The sequence below is a fragment of the Ursus americanus genome, chromosome 5, assembly GCF_024610735.1.
Source record: "Ursus americanus isolate L20-20 chromosome 5, mUrsAme1.1.p, whole genome shotgun sequence".
In the NCBI taxonomy this organism is placed as follows: domain Eukaryota; kingdom Metazoa; phylum Chordata; class Mammalia; order Carnivora; family Ursidae; genus Ursus; species Ursus americanus.
The window spans coordinates 46,479,786-46,502,799 of record NC_142131.1 but is presented as its reverse complement, the minus strand read 5'-3'; the positions used below and the strand labels follow the sequence as shown (position 1 = coordinate 46,502,799).

The following is a 23,014-nucleotide window of genomic DNA, read 5'->3' as shown; positions in this document are numbered from 1 at the left end:
AGGTAATATGCACATAAGCCTTTGTTATCGCACACTTAAGACTTAACCAATCCTTGGGGGCGCCTGGGTGGCACAGCGGTTAAGCGTCTGCCTTCAGCTCAGGGCGTGATCCCGGCGTTATGGGATCGAGCCCCACATCAGGCTCCTCCGCTATGAGCCTGCTTCTTCCTCTCCCACTCCTCCTGCTTGAGTTCCCTCTCTCGCTGGCTGTTACTATCTCTGTCAAATAAATAAATAAAATCTTTAAAAAAAAAAAAAAAAAAAGACTTAACCAATCCTTGATAATCATTCTGCGCCCCAGGGAAAGTGTGGCTTAGGAATAGGGTGAGGTGGAGGATAGGATGGTCTGAAATGGAATGACATATGGGGATGGAGAAAGGCCCAGGGACCCAGGGAAGGTCAAGGGTAAAGTGGAAGGAACAGACATCAGGAATGGGATGGGGACCAAGAAAAATAGACAATGGACTGAGGTACAGGGATTGGGGTTGAATGTGAAGGTGTTGAACACATTACTTGGGATTCCTAAAAAGCTGAAAGTTGGTTTTTTTTGGCAGACACAAACAGATGAATATAAAATGTCATATGTGTCAAAATGTTCACAACAAAATAACTGCATTAAATATCAAGTAAACTAATTTTTTTTTGAAGTGAACTAATTTTTTTAGTTGCTTCTTGAGTTATGGCTCAATGGATGGGAGGCAAATGAAAACCAGACCCATGTCACTGAGATTTCACAAACCAGCCCTAAAATTCTAGCCCAGGAGGTGACAAATGATCCTGAGTTGAAACTGAAAAAGCAAAACTATATCACCTCTACTTGGTCGCTATCACAGACTTACACATTGCTCTATATAACTGATGCTGTTTCAGATTCCATTTTAAGAATATAGGTTTTCAGAGGTCTAATACTATCAAACTCCTTATTTTCTCATGTAAGGAACTCACCTGAAGTTTTCTCCTCTCTCAAGGCTTCAAAAACACCCAAGGAGAGCATTTGTCTAGGCTATGGGTAGGCGGATTTTTTTGGTAAACAGCCAGATAGTAATTATTTTCGGCTTCGTAGGACATATAGGCTCTGTCACAACTGCTCAATCATGCTGTTGTGTAAGTAAATGAATTTACACTATGTAAATAAATATACCTGTCTGTGTTCCAATAGAAGTATATTTATAAAAACAGGTGGTGAGCCAGGTTTGACCTGTGGGCTGTAACTCAGTAATGGGTGAGAATCTGACTCTTGTCCTTCTTTGTAATTTACTGGTCTTCTCTTCACCCTCTTTTATGCTCTTAACCACCAACCACACTTCTCAGTCCATAATAATAGAAAATAAAAATAGAATAGTTGAGTAGAATTATAGAAAATAATAAATGTTGACATTTCTAAACATTTAATATGTGCGTGAAGCTGAGACAAGCACATGGCAAGACTCAGATTTGTACCCCAATCCAATATTCTTTGTGGCCTTCTTGTTTGACTTTGACCAAGGCCAGTGTCATATATTATACAGAGAGAGAATGGTACATAAAGTGAGCATGTCCTGCAGCCTTTACAATGACAAGGGCTGTTTACCTCCTGGGGAAAAAAGCATAGCAAGACATTCTTGTTCTTTCTTTGATGGCATATGGCACACAGGTGCCTTTTTCTTTCCAGTATTGAAATTAAAGTTCTATCTAAATAGCATGTGACTATAAATCACTTTTGAGCATGAAGAAGGAACAGAGAGGACTTTGTCAAATGAGGATTAGTGACAGGAAAACAGTCAAACAAAATATTTGTCATCCTTGATGGAAATTTCATATGACCATAGAGCTCCTTCCAGATTATTTTGAGGGATGATGCACTGTCTTCCTTTAGTTCATTCTATGCCATTAACTAGTTTTCCTTGTATCTTTCCTTGCCCTCTATCACAAAGCAATCAGCAGAAAACAGTGTATACTTTTCCCATTCTTATCTGTTACAGTGCTTGTAATATTTTTTTTAATGAATTTTAGACCCTCTTTTTTTCTCCAATGGACTTTTCTAATGGCCTTCGAGCTGACTGGCTTGTCTCCATCCTTTATAGCTCTCTCTTTAAAAAAAAAAAAAAACTCCAAATGACCTCTTCAAAGCACTGATCTGTTTAATTCCCCAATTTAAATTGTTGAAAACTCCTACTAAACCACCACACTGTACTAGAACAAAGCAAAACGAGACAAACCTGAAGCCTAGGCATTGGCTTTGGTCTACTTCCACCCCTTTCATCCTCTATAGGGTCGATCACCACTGATAAACTCTGGTTCAAGCCATCATCATCACTTCATGATCATCGCTAATAAATGATCTCCCTCCTTCATCCTTCTCCCTTCCACTGCATTCTTTACTGTACTTAGAATAATGGTCTGAAATCCAGATCTGATAGCATTATTCTTAAAACCTATAAGTGGCTTCTCTAACGCCCAAGATAAAGTCCAAACTCTTCTGACATGCAAGGCCTCTGTTCACCTCTCCAGCCTCCACTGTTATATTGTCTTCTTTCCCTTGAATAATTTTCTTGAACTTCTTCCTTCATGTCCCCTCCTAACATACTCTTTTTATCTACCCCTGGTCCTTCTCCCAGTTTTTCTTCCATCTCACAAGATCCATCCCTCCAAACTCTAATTTGTTATTGCTCGTTGAAGGTATAGCTTTTTTCTGGAAACCTTCCATGACCTCTTTCCCCTTAGAATATGATTTAGTTGGGGGCACCTGGCTGGCTTAGTCAGTAAGGCATCTGACTTTTGATATTGGCTCAGGTCATGATCTCAGGGTTTTAGGATCAAGCCTCACAATGGGCTCTGTGCTGGCTGTGGAGCCTGCTTAAGTTTCTCTCTCTCCCTCTGCCCCTCCCCACCCCGCTTGTGCACTCTTTCTCTAAAAATAAATAAATTTTTACAAAAGAATATGAATTAGTTATTCCTTTCATATGCTCCCATAATATCCTCTCCTTACACCTGCATGGCCAGCTGTGTTGTGTACTTGTTTATCTAGAAATCTATCTCTCTCTCACTAGACCGTGAGTTTTTTAAGAGGAAACCGTTTAACATTCATGATTATATCCCCAATGCCTGGTACAATGTCTGGCATGGAGCAATTGCTTCTTAAAAGTTATTGAGTAAAACTAGACCCTTAAGAAAAGGGAATATAGGACAAAACTCTCAGTTCTGGTCAATGACATAAAGCCTACAAGGATAGGGGAAGACCATTATATTTCAAGGAATTTAGAGAAGGAACTGCATTCCCTTCCTGGTACAAATAAAAAAATGCTGACACTAATAGCTGGAAACAAACTAGTTACATGAAAACATGAACTTCTGTGTCTCTCCACTTTGTCCCCGCCCTGGAAGGCTAGATTCATGAGGTATTTTTCAGAAATCCTAGCAAAAGCTGCAGCTAAAGAGGAATGCAATGAGTAGCATGATCCCAGAAAAATATGCTGTGAAGTGTACTGTTGTAATTGGCATTGTACTTCCAAATAATTAATTGGTTTTTATCAGCTAAATATGTAATACGTACTGATAAGGTCACAATCGGGAAAAGATCATTTTATTTCAGGTTGATAATATCCCAGAGCAACAGGGCTAGAGAAAAATTAAAGATAATTTATCCAGCATGTTTCAAATATGGGAATTCTGAAACCTGGAGAGGGAAAGTGATTTTCTTTTTTTTTTTTTTAAGATTTTATTTATTTATTCGACAGAGATAGAGACAGCCAGCGAGAGAGGGAACACAAGCAGGGGGAGTGGGAGAGGAAGAAGCAGGCTCATAGCGGAAGAGCCTGATGTGGGGCTCGATCCCATAACACCGGGATCACGCCCTGAGCCGAAGGCAGACGCTTAACCGCTGTGCCACCCAGGCGCCCCGAAAGTGATTTTCTGAGCTTATCCAAGTTGGTCTAAATCAGAAATACAAATTCAAGTAAGTGTGTTTTAATCTCATGTTCCTTATACCACTCCCTCTGGCTTCATGAACCCCAGTTCCATGCTCTTCAGACAAATAATGTTATCTATCTTCTTATGTTTGCAGACAAAACAGTTATATTTTGCATATGGTGATCCAGAAAATTGCTCATTATCTACAGAAATGGTCACTTGTGTTTATTCGTGGAATAATTCAATTCCAAATGTATGGAATGTGTGGCAGGAGAAAGTAACACATGCTGATTTTTTAGCGTATAGGAATGGGATTAATAATAATGAAAAGTGAATTCCAATGGCTTGACTTATGTGAAAGAAGTCCTGGGAGCAGTAATAAAATGAAAAGTTTTCAACAATTATATTTTTACTTCTGGATCCATTTTGCTCCTGGAATTTTAAGTGAGAAAGTTGCCAGAACTGCTGTTGCCAAGGTCTCTAAAAATGAGTTAATGGACAAGTTGTGTTCACAGGGGATATTTGCTTAAGTCTCAGCCTTTGATCACAGGACAGATATGGCTACATCAAGCAGGAAATGCCACATCCTTCTCCACCCAGAAGCTGTTCCTATGCATTCAAAAGAGCAATAGATAGTTGAATGGGATCCAGATATAAGTGCCCACTGAAGGATTGCTGGTGGAACTGCAAAACCCCAGATTAGCACAAGATAATATTCTAAAGAAGAATGGAATGTTGATAGTCATTTAATATCAATATGTCAAACATGAAATAATAACACAACATCAACAATAAAAGCAATAGTTAAAAACTGTTAACTACTCTTCCCTGTATCTTTCCTTCCCCTCTGTCACAAAGCTATAAAACAGTGTGTACATTTGCCTTAGAGAATATTTGAGTTAAACTGGACAAAAACAAATAATGGGAAAGAAATGATTCTTAATGGCTTGTGTGCTTTGGAAAGTAACCAAAGGAGAAGCAATAAACTTTTCAAGAAAAATGAAAGGGACCAAGTTCTAACACTGACTAACACTGCTGATTGGCAGCAGCCCCGAAAGGCAAAAGACTGCCGAGTGTATGACTATAAAAGGTGTCTGCCAAACCCGGATTCAAGAGTTCTCAATCGCAACCAAAAGTCACCACGTCCCATAGGTGGCACAGAATCAAGGAACTAACTACCTCAGGGAAGGAAACCATTTACAGCTGGCTTGGACCATCAGGATTCGGGCAGCAGCCTTGACTATCCAGAGCTTAGAGGGCCTCTCCTCATTTTCTTGTGCACTCCTTAATCATCTCAGATCATCATCAACTTCAGTAATGAATGAGACCAAATGTCCCCAAAGCCCAGCAGAAGACTTGGAATCAGACACAATTTTATTTAGAGCAAAAGGGGGATAGATAGTTTTGTACATCTACACTTATTGATCACCCCTACTATGTGGGGGAATCATACTGGAGGTTGCTAAGAATTCACGTGCAGTGCACATCCACCTCGAGGGCTGGCTACCCTAGAATCACAGCCAATCAATTCTTTCTGAGATAAAATCTTAAGCCTGTTAAAGAACTGGTAACAGAAATGGGAGTGAATTTGAAGTCACTTTGAAGTAACTTTTGATCTAGGCAATGTGTTGTGATGGTATTGAGTTTACATAATCCTACATACTGTTATTGTTTTTTATTTTTATTTATTTTTATTTAAATTCTATTTAATTAAAATGTAGTGTATTATTAGTTTCAGAGGTAGAATTTAGTGATTCATCAGTTGCACATAACACCCAGCGCTCATTCCATCAGGTGCCCTCCTTAACGCCCATCACCCAGTAATCTCATTCCCCCACCCATCTCCCCTCCAGCAACCCTCAGTTTGTTTCCTGTAATTAAGAGTCTCTTATGGTTTTTTTCCCTCTCTGTTTTTGTCTTATTTTTCCTTCCTTTCGCCTCTGTTCATCTGTTTTGTTTCTTATATTCCACATATGAGTGAAATCATATGATATTTGTCTTTCTCTGACTGACTTATTTTGCTTAGTGTAATACCCTCTGGTTCTATCCATGCTGTTGCAAATGGCAAGATTTCATTCTTTTTGATGGCTAAGTAATATTCTATCGTGTATATATACTACATCTTCTTTATCCATTCATCTGTTGATGGACACTGGGCTCTTTCCATAGTTTGGCTATTGTAGACATTGCTATTATAAACATTGGGGTTTATGTGCCCCTTCAAATCACTGTGTTTGTATCCTTTGGATAAATACCTAATAGTGCAATTGCTAGGTCGTAGAGGAGTTCTGTTTTTAACTTTTTGAGGAACTGCCATACTGTCTTCCAGAGTGGCTGCACCAGCTTGCGTTCCCACCAACAATGTAAGCGGATTCCCCTTTCTCTGCATTCTCATCAACATCTGTCCTTTCCTGGGTTGTTAATTTTAGCCATTCTGACTGTTGTGAGGTAGTAACTCATTGTGGTTTTGACTTGTATTTCCCTGATGCCAAGTGATGTTGAGAATTAAACTGTTAGACAGTTACTGAGTAGGGGCAAAAAGAAGAAAGAAAAATGCAGTCTTACTAGAATTTCTTGACAGGGTTAAACTCTCTGTCATTCTGATTGGAATTTCCAAAAGGAGGAAACATGGGAAGTAGATTTTTTTTTTTTAGAGATAGATTTATAAGCTGTTACTCTTGAACTCTGAATTTTAAAAAATAATAAACAAACAAACAATACTTATATTCTTCCTGGAGAGAAAGGCACACACTCAAATGAAAACCTAGTTGGTGAGAGATTAGGTGTGAGTGTGAAAATCAGAGAAGAAATGACGATTCCTAAATTTTCCTGGATTGGGTTGCTACTGACAGATATTAACAAAGTGAAACTGAAGAGAAGCCACTAAAAATGAGATTTAGCAACAAGGTCTTCTAGGAACATGTTGAACTGGAAGATCCTTTGGGGTGTCAGGAAGGTAATATCCAATAAGCAGTAGAGAACTGAGTCTAGGGCCCAGGTGGCAGATACTTACTCACGTTCTCTGGGAAAGCAAGTAGGGGCAGACATCCCATGTTCGCGCAGGGCTGTGTAATGGTGTGACAAGATATGGCATAGCAGAATCAATCTTGTACTAGAATCTGGGGATCTATGTCACTGAATGGACAAGATACTCTCCCTTCCAGGGCCTCACTTCCTTTTGTGTGTGTCTTCTAGATTAGTTTCCAACTGGATTTGCATGGAAACTCACGCTATGTGGTGGAAATGCAGGCCCTCTTGAATCCTGTCTTGCTTCTATTTAAGTGACTGCCTTTTTAAAAATCTGTTTCATTTCTCGCTCGCCTCATAAAATTATGTTTAGGGAGAGGGAAAATTCCATTTCTTACTTAAATAACAGTGATGAAAAGTTTGAAAACCACAGACCCAGGTGCTTGCCCCTGACCTAGCCAGCTCTACCATCACTGAGCCATTTTTCTTTTCTTTTTTTTTTATTATGTTGTATTAGTCACCGTACAGTACATCATTTTTGATGTAGTGTTCCACGATTCATTGTTTGCGTATAACTCCCAGTGCTCCATGCGATACGTACCCTCCTTAATACCCATCACCGGGCTAACCCATCCCCCTACCACTCTCCCCTCTGAAACCCTCAGTTTGTATCGTGGAGTCCGTAGTCTCTGATGATCTTATTTCCCCCCTTTCATTTTTCCCTTCCTGAGCCATTTTTCTTATTTTTGTCATCTACTCAGAACTTGGTCACTCTAATCAGATGCTCCACTATGACTTAGGAAGAAGATCATTTATCCGATTAAGAAAAGTTTCTGGAGCACATTTCAATGTAGTATACATATTTCAAATGCTGAAGAAGCACTGAAATATGGGTGAGGTGTAAGTATTCAAATTCCCCAATAGAATAAACCAAAATTATAGAATTATGTTGGAGAAAAAGAGGTGGTATTGGAGAATGGAAAGTATGAATGAGAGAGACACGTCTTAAAAAATTAGAAATAAATGCAACCAGTTACTGGGAGATCATAAGTTCTGAAGTTGAAAGATCTGATTTTGGTCAAGATTCTGTCACTCATTAGCTGTCTGCTTTGGGCAATTTGCTTAACTCCTCCAATCTTTGAGTTTGTCCTTTGGGAATTGACTCTAGCTTAACTCTGTATTAACTTTATCTTCTGGAGAGCTGATGTCTTCACATGAGATAGTGTCATCCACATGAGATAATAGAGGTGAAAGTGCTAAGTAATTGGAAATCATTAGGCCTGCATTATTTTTTTTTAAAGATTTTATTTATGTATGCGACAGAGAGACAGCCAGCGAGAGAGGGAACACAGCAGGGCAGTGGGAGAGGAAGAAGCAGGCTCCCAGCAGAGGAGCCCGATGCGGGACTCGATCCCGGAACGGCAGGATCACGCCCTGAACCGAAGGCAGACGCTTAACGACTGCGCTACCCAGGTGCCCCATAGGCCTGTATTATTGAAAGAATGTTGGTTATGTGAATGGACAGAACATATATAGATGTGAGCACAGGAGAACATGTCAAACAGAATATCACAGTTATAATCTTAAGAAACATGAGACACCATGCTAAAATCTGGATTTCAATATAAATATTGGTTGCTGTTATTGAAGTAGCATATCTTAGTAAAAAAAAAAAAATAGGAGAGAAGTATAGGTCTAGAATTCTAGAGAACTGGCTCTTCCAACTGTGACTCTGTGACTAAATAGAAAACACTTAATCTTTCTGTGTTTGTTGTCCCATCTGCTAAGTAGCAATAATACTGGTCTGCATATTTCACAAGTTCCTTTTAGTCACTTAACAAGCCTTCATAGAACATTGTAAATTATCTTCGAACTCTAGAAAAGGTATTACAGTGCTAAGTATTCGTGTCGTATGCTACTGTACATTTTTAAGAAATGCTCTCATTGCTCCTGTTTTCTATTTCAACTTTCCTGCATTTCATATAATCTTAAAACCCTTCATACATGTCATTTTATTGTTTATTTCTCTTTACTACACCTAGGATTTTATTTGTTCTCAGATACAGCCATGCTGTTGTATTTGCTAAGAAACCAGAGGATTATTCTGCAAGACGGTTCTGGTAGGTGAATTTCAGGGTATAACTCTTCCAGCTGCCTATAAATCAAGTAACAAGGAAGCTTTCCTTGACAAATGAAATTAACATCCTAGCTTGGATTAACAACCAATCATCAGTGAAAAGGTCAGTCTTGAGGAAGGTGGGACCCTGTCTTACGCATGTGCGTATATATACGTGTATGTGGGCCTCAGAGCAGCCAGCCTCACTCGTCATCACTATGAAGACTGTCACTGTTTTCGCCATCTTTGCTCTTGTAGCCACTGCGTGGGCTGCCCCTCCACCTGGTGAGTTAGGACTCCTTTAAACATCAATGGCTTTGTGTTAATTGTAGTTTGTTCAACCTTCAGTAACAATAGATGTTAAAGTCAGAAGAAAAATTGAGAAGTTAATTATTTGGATTTGTCTGATAGCAAAGGGGGGCGTGAGGCTCAGACCTTTTAGAAGAGGAAGAGTGACTGAGAAGGAAAATAAAAGGATTGTCATGGGAATAAAAAGTACAGCATAGGGAAAATAGTCTGTAGTACTGTAATATTGTATGGTGACAGATGGGAGCTACAGCATGATGTGGTGAGCACAGCATAATGGATAGACTTAGTGAGTCAGTATCTTGTACACCTGAAACTAATGAAACACATTGCCTTGGCTATGCTTCAATTAAAATAAATAAATAAATAAATAAATAAATAAATAAATAAATAAATAAAAGGACTGTAGGCAGCCTGCTCAATTCCTGATCAAGACTCCAGGTTTCTGACTTGCCTTTCAGAAACAACTTATGCAGCTTTGAGACCTTAACCCAACCCTACCCTGGACTTGTTCACAGGAATACTGGATACCTGTGACAGCCCTTTCTCCAATGACTAGGGATTTCCCCCACGTTGTTGTTTTTTTAAATCAGAGTCACATACATTTCTGGCTTCGTCCTGAATTGGCCCTGAGTAAAGAAGTGACCTGTCTTAGGTTTGGCCTGGGCAAGGGATGGCAGAAATGGGTTCTAGTTACTGTGAACGATGAATTTAACCTTGCATTTCTAACTGTGGAATTTGCTCTTTCTCCGATTCCTTCTGTTCTAATGCATCTCATGCCAGTCTCTTCCGGTGATCAAGCAGTGGTAAAAAAGGTGAGTGTAACCTTCTCTGTGGGGTCTTGGTAAAAATGAAATCAGAGCTGATGTGTAAACCGAGCTGTGAAAGTAGCGAAGCTAGCTCACTCTAGATGGAAATAATTCCTAGGAGGGTAAGATCATTCCTACTCCGCTTCTCCTGGTGGTGGTTCTTTCTTTAAAAGTCAAAAAGGAATCTCTTTGCAAAAGGAGAACAGCAGATAAAGTAAACTGTTACTTTAGGTGACATTTTAAACTGTTCTGAGTATTTTTCCCTTTCATTATTCCATCGTACTCTCACTGTAACTCAAAAAGGAGAGACTAAAATTTCCTTCTGAAACAGCTAACTCTAATGTTATTTACGGAATGTTTCACGTCTGACCTGTCTGACCTAACTACCCGGAGCACAGCACCTGATCCAGATAAGGTCTTCTAGACGTGTTTGCTGAAAATTTAAAGAGGCTAGTACTCTTTCCACTCTCTTCTCTGTCTTACCAACTTGATACGAGAAAGACTACAGAATTGAAGGAAGACAATGTAAGCCATTATTTTTTGTTCCAATTATAGGTGGACTGTTCCAGATACAAAACAAAAGGCTCTGACATTCCATGCCCAAGGCACCTGGACCCAATATGTGGCACAGATCATAATACTTACAGTAATGAATGCATGTTTTGCATGCTAACTAAGTAAGTATCATACTCAATTTGGATCCCCTCATTTTTAAAGATCATGAAGTCCATATTGGCCAAAATCTGGTTGGTTTCTAACAATGTGGTTTGATAAATCCTACCTTTTGTCGTGCTCCTCCAATACCCTTTGGACATTTGCTTTGTTCAAATAAAAAATAAATAAGTCTAGCTGTATCTCTAAAGGAGATATATTTCTTTGCTATCCAGCCAAATTCTCGTTCACATTATACACTATTCCTCAGGCATTAGCTGTTACCTATAGACATTTTATTCCCTCATTACATTTCAGGAAGCTGAGTCTCAGGCAGAAGATGTATTTGGTCAAAGTTCCATAATCTTCTGTTGTGCCTTTCTTTTTTTTTAATGTTTTTTTATTATATTATATTAGTCACCATACAGTACATCCCTGGTTTCTGATGTAAAGTTCGATGATTCATTAGTTGTGTATAACACCCAGTGCACCATGCAATACGTGCTCTCCTTACTACCCATCACCAGTCTATCCCATTCCCCCACCCCCCTCCCCTCTGAAGCCCTCAGTTTGTTTCTCATAGTCCATAGTCTCTCATGCTTCATTCCCCCTTCTGATTACCATCCCTTTCTTCCCCTACTGATCTTCCTAGTTATGTTCCATAGATGAGAGAAATCATATGATAATTGTCTTTCTCTGCTTGACTTATTTCACTTAGCATTATCTCCTCCAGTGCCACCCATGTTGCAGCAAATGTTGAGAATTCGTTCTTTCTGATAGCTGAGTAATATTCCATTGTATATATGGACCACAACTTCTTAATCCAGTCATCTGTTGAAGGGCATCTCGGTTCCTTCCACGATTTAGCTATTGTGGACAATGCTGCTATGAACATTGGGGTGCATATGGCCCTTCTCCTCACTACGTCTGTATTTTTGGGGTAAATACCCAGTAGTCTGTTGTGCCTTTCTTACTGCATAATGAGAGCTCAGAAGACAGCTCTCTCTACGTAGGCTCTTTGCCACGGGTGCTATTTTAAGACTTTGATCTATCCTTCCTACCCCAGAGAAAATCCATGTTGCTTCTTATGGTTATCTGGAAAAGTCTAGGGAGGAGATTGAAAGTACAAATGGATAGTTGGGACCCCCACCACCAGCAGCCCACAAATTACATATGAGTTCCTCACTGTAAACATCTCAGCTTCTAGGAGAATGAAAGAATGGTTATTACCAGCCATTCCAGAAATTTGGAATTCACTACCTTATGACTAATGATTAAAATCATGGGCTTTGGCATCACACATCTGCATTAGAATCCAGACTGCACTTAGGAGATGTGTGACCTTAGGCAAATACCCAATCCAGCTCATGCTTCAGTATTCTCATCTGTAAGATAGAAATTATAATAGTGTTTAGGATCCATGGTGATAAAACACGTCAAATCTTAGCTATGCAGCTAATTCAGACTGAATACTTACAGGAATGAGCTCTTCTTCCTTCTCATCATTCTCTCCTTCTTTTCTCACCCTTCTGAAATTTTATAGTCAAATGTAATAACAAGTGTTATTCAGAATGAAGTCTCTCAGGATATGCAAACTCATGTACCAATAAAAACACAAGAGACTAAAGATGAGATTTTACTGATTTTATCATCTCATAGCCTCCTTTTAGAAGACAGAAATCTTATAGAAAGAAGTGACTGTAACAAAATTACATAGACTATAAATGCCAGAGATGGATTTAAACATATTTTCTTTTTCTTTTTTTTTTAACCTTTTTTTTTTTTTTACAGATTTTATTTATTTATTTGACAGAGATAGAGACATCCAGCGAGAGAGGGAACACAAGCAGGGGGAGTGGGAGAGGAAGAAGCAGGCTCATAGCGGAGGAGCCTGATGTGGGGCTCGATCCCATAACGCCGGGATCACGCCCTGAGCCGAAGGCAGACACCTAACCACTGTGCCACACAGGCGCCCCCCATATTTTCTTTTTCTTAACTGCAAAAAATGTTTTCACACTATATTATGCCTTTGATTTCCACCTGAATATTCATGGACTAATTTTTTTAAATGCCCAACCTCCTCTTAGTGTTGATCTTATTTTCTTATATTTTCATTCGTTTACAAAAATGATCATCCATCAAAGGTGTTAATGGTCAACATTAGCCAACCTGGGTAGAATATTAACCAGAGCTCCTCATCCTCAGTACAAGACAGAGAGTACAGAATGATATATGACTATATTTTACTCTGTGGATTGTGAAATGTCAAGTAATGCATTACCCTTTCAATAAAATCTTCTCTTTCAGAAACAAAGGATTTCAAGTCAGAAAACTTCAGGATAAAGAATGTGTAAGTATACACAGAAATTTCATTTATTCTTAATATAAAATGTTACAATAATTCCTCCCTTTATGAAAGTTTTAAAATAGACATTCTAGAAATTGTCTGTGAGAGAAAGACAATTACCATATGGCTTCACTCATTTATGGAACATAAGGAATAGCCAGGAGATTGGTAGGAGAAGAAAGGGATAAAGAAAGGGGGGTAAACAGAAGGGGGAATGAACCATGAGAGACTATGGACTCTGGGAAACAAACTGAGGGCTTCAAAGGGAAGGGGGGTGGGGGAATGGGATAGGCTGGTGATGGGTAGTAAGGAGGGCACATATTGCATGGTGCACTGGGTGTTATACACAACTAATGAATCATCGAACTTTACATCAAAAACTAGGGATGTACTGTATGGTGACTAACATAGTATAATAAAAAATATTATTATTAAAAAAAGAGAAATTGTCTGTGAGTATGTATAATGATGGATAAGTCATGTGGCCAGCCTAAACAGAAGACCTGACCACAGTTAGTTTACTTCTCCAGAGGAAAACTCCACAAATTTTACTCATAGCTCTTAATTGGGGCAGATTGGTATACATGTGGTTGTTTTCTAACACTGCAACTAATTACCAGGTTAAGAAAGGACATTAGGGATTCCAGGACACTTTCATAACAATAAAGGAAGTTATTTTTTAAAAAACAAAAAAATTCAAGAACAAATGTAAAGACAATTCAGGAGTAAAGAACTAAGTGAACGGATGTCAATGATTTTAATAGAGGTTGAAATGTGACAAGAGAAATAAAAACCGGGGGTTGTAAAGACAGTTCATTTTAAGGAGTGGCATCTGACCCAATTTGAGGGAGAGAAATGTTGTCATGAAACTGTAATAAAAATAGTTAAGCTGATTTCTAAGGAGGACTAGGAGTCTTAGGACTTGTTCTGAAGGGTACAGTGGGTAAGGTCAGCTAAGATAGAAAAACAGCCTAAGCAAAGGCACAGAAATGTATAGGAGCAGGAAACACTCTGGGAATTCAGTCAAGTTTAGCTGGAGTTAGATGCTGAACAGATGGGAGAAGTAAGCACGGCTCATGAGGGAACTTTCTGTAGATGGGGAATCAGTTAACTAATCAAAAAAACAAGATCTGATTTGGTTTTTAAAAGATCACTCTGACATTAGTGTGGGGGGTGACTGAAATCTTAGCTAAGCATGGACGTTGGGCAGCAAACTGGCAGACACCTGCAACTATGCGGGCAAGATATCCAGAGGGCCTGAAAAAAGTGGATAAGTGTGTGGCAAGGAGAGGACTGGTTTGGAAATTAGGTACAATATAGAACCCACTGGATGTACTCTATTCACCTGTTCCTGGTGGAGAATGAGTGAGAGGGAAGCCCTAACCTCAAGCTAAGCTATCTCTTACTGTGACAAGATTGCCACCATGGTTGGGTCAGATTTTGTAAATTGAAGAGGATGTGTCTTTTGGCCTGTAAGATTGAGGGCTAAATGACCTCTTGCGGCCTTTAAAAAAGCTTATTTTCTATAATTTAACAATTTGAAGTTGTTCTTTATTTTTTTTCCTTTTTTTGGACTGCAGGATATTGAGTGCACCCGATATTCTGAGATATGCACCATGGAATTCTTACCTCTCTGTGGATCTGATGGACAGCAGTATGCCAACAAATGTGTATTTTGCAATGCTGTTGTGTAAGTGCTGAATTTAATGTACTATTTGCAGAAAAAGCCTTTCCCACAGAGCCAGAAACCATCCTACCTAATAAGCAAGATGCTCCTACAAAACAGAAAAGTGAGATGGTTCACTGGTAAGTACAATATTTTACAAAAAGAAGTAAAAAAGAGAGAGAGAGGGCAAGAGAAAGAAAGTGGATAGTAGGAAGAAACTGAAGCTGGAAAAGGAGACTTGATCAACATCATAATATTACTAAGTGGCAGATAACAGAGATATTTATAGATTTTTTGGCTCCTAACACTGGCTTTGACTAGTACATTGAATTGCTTTTTCTACCATGCTGGAGCTCAGTTACTAATTTCTTACCTTTCATGCACTGTGTTCATTTGGCTGGCTTGATCTAAGAATATTAAAGTCTCAATTTAAGATCTCCAGAGCCTTCCCTTAAAAAAAAAAAATGATTTCTCTTGTAGGAATAGTCGTGGCACACTTTGGCAAAGCAAGGACTGTGCTGAGTCGCCCTGATGCTCCAGGGCGCAGAGTTCCCTTTGGCAAATTCCACGTAGAGAACCAATCTCTTGGACAGCTATGGGAGGAAATATATGGATTTGATTCTTCAATAAAAGATTCTCAGCAGAAAGCTTTCAGGTTTGTCTCTGGATGTGACTATTTCTTAAGGAGAATGTCTATGGCCATTTCCCTCATTAGGTCACATGGAAAGATTTCCTCTATTTCTACTCAAGTTGAGAGCTGGAAAGATTGTATACACACTGGTGAGAGAAGAATCTGCTCTTAGCATCCAATTTTTAAAAACAAACTCACAATTTTTAAGTAAACGTGAATCAAGGGGCAGATCTGACCATGAGTCTAACATTAGTACCTTTAGCCACAATAGTGAAAAGTGGAAAATTCAGCTTTGGAGAAAGATAAAGAATCCATAATACTGTAAACTAATCAGATCAGGAATAACATTAGATGTTAGATATCTATTTAAAGAGGACTCAGTCACAAGTGGCATGCACAAAGGAAGACATTTTGTTGATCATGTTGGGAAGAGAATAAAAACAGTATAATCTGATTAAATTGTTGAAGTCACTAAAAGGCCCAAGGAAAGTTCAAGGTAACTGGGAAAGATGAGGGTATATGCGGGAGTATTATAAGATAGAGAGATCAGAACTTTCTCATTTCTGGGGCTCCACAGAGAGGAGTCATGTCATTAATGTAACATGCAAAGATAGATATTTTGCCTTGGTAAAGAGAAGAATTTTCTAACAGTAAGTCTTTAAATAGGAACAAAGTTTTGCCCTATAAATTCATCTGTCCAAAAGCACAGTGCTTTTTTTTTTTAAGATTTATTTATTTGTTTGAGAAAGAGAGAGAGAGCGTGCACATGCAGGAGGGGAGGGGCAGAGAGAGAGGGAGAGAAAGAACCTCAAGCAGACTCCCTGCTGAGCATGGAGCCCACCACAAGGCTTGATCTCACGACCTTGAGATCATGACCTGACCTGAGCTGAAATCAAGAGTCAGATGCTTAACTGACTGAGCCACCCAGGCACCCCAGCATAATGCTCTTTTAGTGAAGACTAGTCAAGTGCTTGCCAGCTATTTTGTAGAGATTTGTGTGTTTTTTCTAACAACACACATAGAAAGATCACCATAGGTCAAGCAATCTGTTGTGTAGGGAAAGGTAATACAAACGGGAAAAGAATCCATGCCTTTAAAGAGTTTGTAGACTAATCAGAGACACACTTTTGAAGTTGATTATTATAAAATGTAAAAAAGGCTATACTCAAGAATTATTAAAGGTTCAATAAGAACTGGAAGGAAGACCTGACTCTTATGACTTCATTTAACCTTAATTACCTCCTAAAGCCCTATCTCCAAATACAGTCACAATAGGAATTAGTGTTTTCACATTTGTATTTGGGGGGGACACAATTTTGTCCATAGCAGCTAGGTTGCCAGAACTTTGTTTTTATTTTTTATATGTGAAAATAAAATGCATGACAACATAATGAAAGAAGAAAGAAATGAAACTGTTCTAAGATTCTGTGCTAAGTTAAATGGTATAATACCACTTAAAGGTACACTGTGAGAAGCTAAGAATGTATACTAGAAATCCTAAAGCAACACTAAATATGCTGCAAAGGAGATAAAATGGAATAATGAAAAAATACTATATTTGTGTGTGCAAAAGAAGACAAAGGAGATGAGGGGAAAAACAGATTGAACTAATAGAAAGCAAGTAGCAAGATGGTAAACTCAGTATAATTGTGTTAGTTAGGGTTCTTTGTAAAAACAAAACCAATTGTGTGTGTGTGTGTGTGTGTGCACGTGTGTGTAGAGGGAGAGAGAAAGAGAGAGACAGAAAGAGACAGAGACAAGAGAGAAAGAAAAAGATTTATTTTAAGTAATTGGCTCATGTGATTATGGGAGCTGGGAAGTAGGTCAGCAGGCTGGAGACTCAGGGAAGTGTTGATGTTGCAGCTCAAGTCTGAAGGCAGTCGAGAGGCAGAATTCTCCTTCCCCAAGAGGCCTTAGGCTTTTTCTCTTAGAGTCTTCATCTGATTGAGGGAGGCCCACCCTGCAATAGTGTGCTTTACTCAGAGTCTACTGATTTAGACACCTCACCAAAGAGGAAATCCAAAAGGCTAAAATATCTTTTTAGGGGGGCATATATAGGTAGTAAAACTATTAAAAATGCCTGTGAATGATTAACATAGAAATCAGAATAGAGTCTGTGACAGGGGGCTGTGGTTAGGCAGTCCCTTAGTCTGTTTGGGCTGCTATAACAAAAAAACCATAAACTGGGAGGCTTAAACAACAAACATTTATTTCTTATAGTTCTGGAGTCTGGCAATTCTAAGATCAAGGTGTCAGAAAATTCAGTATCTGGTGAGAACTGTCTTCTTGCTGTGTCCTCACATGGCAGAAAGAGCAAGGGAGCTCTCTAGACTCTGCCTTCATACCTAACCACCACCCAAAAGTCCTTCCTCCTAATACCATCACATTGGGAATTGGGTTCAACATATGAATTTGATGGGGACACAAATATTCAGTGTATTGCAGGCAATAACATGGGGGAGGTTTTTAGGGTAATAGCCATTCTAGCTCTTCACTAGAGTGGTGGGTACATGGGTGTTGACCTCATAATAATAAATAATTTAACTACAAACAGCAATAATAACAACAAGATCAACTGACTTAAATGTTGACTGTATCTGAAAAATATCTTCACAGTGACATCTAAACTGGTGTCTGACCAAGTATCTGGGCACTGTGGCCTGGCCACATTGACATATAAAATTAACCGTTATGGTAAGTATATCAGTTATCATATTAAATATGAATGGTCTAAACACTCCAATTAAAGGATGAGATTGCCAGACTGGATTTTTTAAAAAGATGAGATTTAAAAAAAAAAACAAAACCCAAGTGTGTTTATGAGAAAAACACTTTAAAAATAAAAGCACAAGGGCACCCACCTGGCTTTGTCAGTAGACCATACAACTGTTCAGCTCAGGGTTGTGAGTTCAAACCCCATGTTGGGTATAGACATTACTTAAAAATAAAATAGTAAGTAAGTAAGTAAATAGGTAAGTAAGCAAAAGCACAAATAGAATAAAAATAAAAGGATAAAATAAGATTTACCATGTTAACATTAGTGAAAAGAAAGCTGGAATGGCAATGTTAATATAAGCAAAATAGATTTTAGAGCAAAGAATAATTGAAAGGATAAGAATTCATTTTATAATGATAAAGTTGTCAATTAAGGAGATATAAAAATCTTAAATGTTTATGAACCTCATAACAGAACTTCAAGATTCACAAATCAAAAATGAATCCAAGTGCGAAGAAAAATAAACAAATCCAAGATCATAATCAGAGATTTCAATATCCATCTCTCAAAAATTAATAAAACAAGAATATTAGCAATCATGTGGCAGAATTGAGCAATACTATCAGTGACATGACCTGAGAACACCCCTCCCCCCAACAACAGCAGTGTAAACATTCTTCTCAAGTACACGTGAAATATTTACCAATATTTACCAATACTTTCTTGGCTATAAAACAAGTATGCATAAATTTAAAAGAATTCAATCACATGGCACATGTCCTCTGACCACAACTGAATTGAATAAGAAAACAAAACAAAACAAAAATCTCTGGAAAATCCCCAGTATTTGGAATGTGTATATCACAGCAATAAATAAACCCTGACTTAAAGAAGAAATCAAATTAGAAACTATAAGTACTTTGAGCTGAATGAAAAGAAGAGTAATATAACTTGTGGAGTCCTCCTAACGCAGTGCTTAGGGTAAAATTTATATTGCTATATATCAATATTAGGGGAAGATTATCAAGATGGAGCATATTCTGTGCCTTAAAACAAGTGTAAATACATTTATCCAGCATTAATAATGCCAGTACTTGATTTGAAAACCCATATTCCTGGCACATTTTGAATTACAATTTCTCATCTGCTTTTTTCCTCTGTGCCAACCCCACCAGACTATACAACACCCGAGGGCTTAGGCTGTTCATAATATCAATGTGTCATTTGAAACATTTAGCACAACACTTTGCTTTTTTCCAATGTTGGTACAAGTTAGATTGATTCTGGGGGATAGCATGGTATGTTGCAACTAGAGGAAGTTTTCATTCAGTCCTTTAAGAAACGTAAGCTTATTAAGTGCCTCTGATGTTCCAGTAACTATGAAGGGGAAGACAGAAGGGTTCCAAGTAGGGATATAAGAAATGCTTGCTGAATTGCTAAGAACAAACCACTATATCAGGCTTTCGGCCGGAAACATGAAAAAAGACTTTATTTTCTCCTTGCAAGAGGTACACAGCTTGCAGATAGCAAATTTTTGTTTCCTTACCTGTAGATTTATTCTAGGGGTTTTGAAACGTTACTGAATGTGACTCGCAGTAAAAAAAAAAAAAAAAAAAAAAAAAAAAAAAAAAAATTGTATTCTATCTCAATACCTAGAAACACACACACTATTGAAGTTACACTGTAATTTTTATGTTATTCTACTCTATTTACTCCATTTTACTATATTTTATTTTAAAATGGTGGTGGTAACAAAATAAATCTCACACCCCACTAACGGGTCATAATATAGAATTTGAAAACTTGTACCGTCTGAGACTTAATGTTTAATTTTGGCGAGCAGAAGTGTGTCTGTGTATGTGTGCTTGTACCTGTGTGTCAGGGGCAGCCCTGAAAAGAAAGTGGGATGATCAGAACTTTGCAAAGGAGAGCTGACTCAAAGTGCCCACACTTAACCTGGGCCCCCACGGTTTCGACGGTCAGACCCTGTCCTCCAGATGTCCCGTAATAGATCATGGGCAGGATTTGCTGCCCCGAAGTGAAAAAAAGCAAATCAGTCTTTGAAAAGAGATAGAAGCCTGAGGGAAGAGGAATCAGATCAGACGCTGGGCGAGCTCACCGTCAGTGTCTTGCCCTAAGGATTTATTTTCCTTCTCCTCTTTGAAGAAACTCATCTCTGTCCTACCGGCTTTTTACCTTCTCCCCCTTCTCGGTAATTCGCTTTAAAGATTTCCCTTTCTCCACCCTTATAGTAAACAAATTCATGTACATCTGTACAACCAGGGGTGGGAGTTTTAGGGAGAACGAAAGATGAGGACACTAAAAGGGAAGCATGACCTGTCTCAATTCCACCTCTTAGTTAATCCTAGGGGACAGGGAGTGGCAGCCAGAAGTTACCAACAGGGACCAGGAGACCAGTGAGTGCATAGTGCAGGGAGGATCTCTGAATGCTAGAGAGGAGTAAACAAATGGGCAGTTAAGGAAAGAAGTAGGATTAACAAGGAGTAAGTGCTTCCATTTTATGCTAGAAGCGTGCATCCAAAAGGTAGGAAGGCCGACACCTGAATTCTGCAAGGTTGAGTGTTGGTGTTAAAAAGATAGGAAATAGCAACAAAACAGTGTTTCTGTCCAAAGAAAAGAGACAAGAAAATTTGTCTTTTTGGGCATGTGGGATGCTCCTGTCAAAATGAAAATTACATCAGGTAAGATTAAATAGGCAAAGAAGACTTTCCCAATGCTATTGGGTAAGAGAAGCCAGAGCTCAGAATGAACTTAATGCTGCTGGGGCAAAAAAAAAAAAAAAAAAAGGAAGATTTTTAAGGTCCGGGTGAGCTAGTGAGAAAGTACTGGAGGAGGGTAGAGGAAAATGGCTTTATCTAAGGAAATATAAACTCGGTTTTATCTAAAGGAAATATAAACTTCTCGGTCTTTCCTGATGGCTAAATTTTAAAGGGACACCGCCCAGGTCCTCAAGAAAGACTTTTCTGGTTGTAAAACTGGTGAGGGGTTTCCGAAAAGAATTACATCTCAAGGCAACAGAATTCACAGTTACAACATTTCTAAAGTAAATTCTCTAAGATAAGGGAGGTCAGGGGAATGGAGTCAGGTAGAAGCCTGAGTAAATTTTTTGTCAAGCTGAGGGGAACTTGAAGGCCATTAAGGCCATCTTGGTCAGTCAGGAGAACAGGTCAGGAATTCTGTTACCCCAGTCAATGCTCAAGACCGGAACAGGAGATTATGCGAGTCTGGCTAAGGGTGTCCTACGGCTTCTGTAAAATCCTTAAGAAGAAAAAGACTTGATCCTATAGCCTGGGGTTGGACTGACATCTGTGTGGTGGCTATTCTGCAAGGGAAGGACAGCTATTGGGACATAAAGGAAGGCAGTTCAGTGCTCTGGTGGGAATAAAATTAGTTAACAGAATGGGCTAGACAAGAAAGCTCTGTAATTTGAGTAGTGGAGTTGAAACTTTCCTTTCTGCAGGAGAACACCGGAGCTGTAGGTTAAATCTTGTAGAGGATTTTGGTATCCCTGAAAGGTGATAAGCAAACATACAAATCAAATCATTTCATAACTAGGAAAAGGAGCCTGCCATCCAGGGAAAATCCCCAAGTTATAGCTTTTAGCATAAAGCCATGGGTATGATCAATGAGGAAGTCATAGACTAAGGATTCTCTGAGGGAGATGTGATTACATAATTTTATTTATTCTCCTCATCCAATATTATTAATTCAACTGGATTTTGGGAGAGTTTGGAAAAGCTATAGATATTTCAGCCTTATTTGTTTCCTATGATGTTTTACCTTTTCTTCTATAATGCTTTCTATGCAATGGAGTCCCTCTATCTATCTCTCTGAATTGAGGAAAAAATGATTCTTAGTAAGGTGGCACTGTATTTTCAAAATGTTCCATGTTAGATTACAAGCACAGAACCCACAAATTGGGTGAAAACCACCTCTTTCATATTCTAGGTGACTCGGGTCCTTTCTGGAAGTGTCCAGTAGGTTTGTTCTTAGGCACTTATTAAAATTAATAAGAAATAAAGTAACTGAGGTAAATAAAAATTTGTTCATTCTAGCATTGTTAATAATGATGAAAATTGCTTTAACCTAATTGAGCAACAATGGAAGAATATTAATATAATAAAAACCCATATATTGACAGAATACGGCAACAGGCATCTAAATTCAGGTACTATATGACTACATTTAAAGATCAAGAAAACGTCACAGTACATTTCTAAGCAAAAAAGGCAGGAAACAATATACAATACTACAAAAATTTGGTTTTTAAAAACTGGAACAATATAATTCAATATATGTTTAACGTCTGGGTTTTGAGATTCATGTCTTTTTATTTCTTTTTTCAAATTCCTGTTTTTCCAATTTTCTCAAGTTCACATATTTCCTTGGTGGAAGAACAATTGTTCTTTACTAGAAGGAAGATGGAGACAGGAAGTTCGGATAAGAGGAAACTCAGCCATGACCACAAATCTTCCAGGTCACAAAGCTGCAAAGTCTCTGGCTCAGCTCAAGAACAAGGCTAGACCCACGGAAAATGGCATCCAGAGACCTGATTCAGCACCGACCTCCTTTCTTGCACGCTGGCCAGAAGTACTAACTCTTGGGGAACATACTCTGCTTTTTGCCTCTGTGCTCTTTCCAACTGTGGTACGTTTCCTCATGCCATTGCCTCTTTGGGTTGCCTGCCAAGGGCTGCCCTGTCCGGTGTCCAGTGATCCATTCCCACCCCCAAGTCTTCGAGGCAGCTCTGTGCTTCCTTCCCCAATGCCTCCTGCAGAGGTTTGACTTTTATTTACCCTGAATCTGGGGCCTCCAGGGCCTGCTCCACCCAGCACACAATGCCTCAGTGCCTTCTCTCTCCTACATCGCTGTTCTCCCCCCTCCTGCAGCCCTAAT

At 38.8% G+C, this 23,014-nt stretch overlaps 1 protein-coding gene across 1 annotated transcript; it reads left to right on the top strand.

The window, feature by feature from the left end:
- The first annotated feature begins 9,189 nt into the window (after nucleotides 1–9,189).
- LOC148110094 (double-headed protease inhibitor, submandibular gland-like) lies at nucleotides 9,190–15,353 on the top strand. The gene is made up of 5 exons (XM_087861901.1): nucleotides 9,190–9,271; nucleotides 10,640–10,763; nucleotides 13,045–13,087; nucleotides 14,665–14,774; nucleotides 15,231–15,353. Exons 1-5 carry the CDS (start codon nucleotides 9,190–9,192, stop codon nucleotides 15,280–15,282), a joined length of 411 nt encoding a protein of 136 aa, XP_087718027.1. The 3' UTR covers nucleotides 15,283–15,353.
- Nucleotides 15,354–23,014: the final 7,661 nt, after the last annotated feature.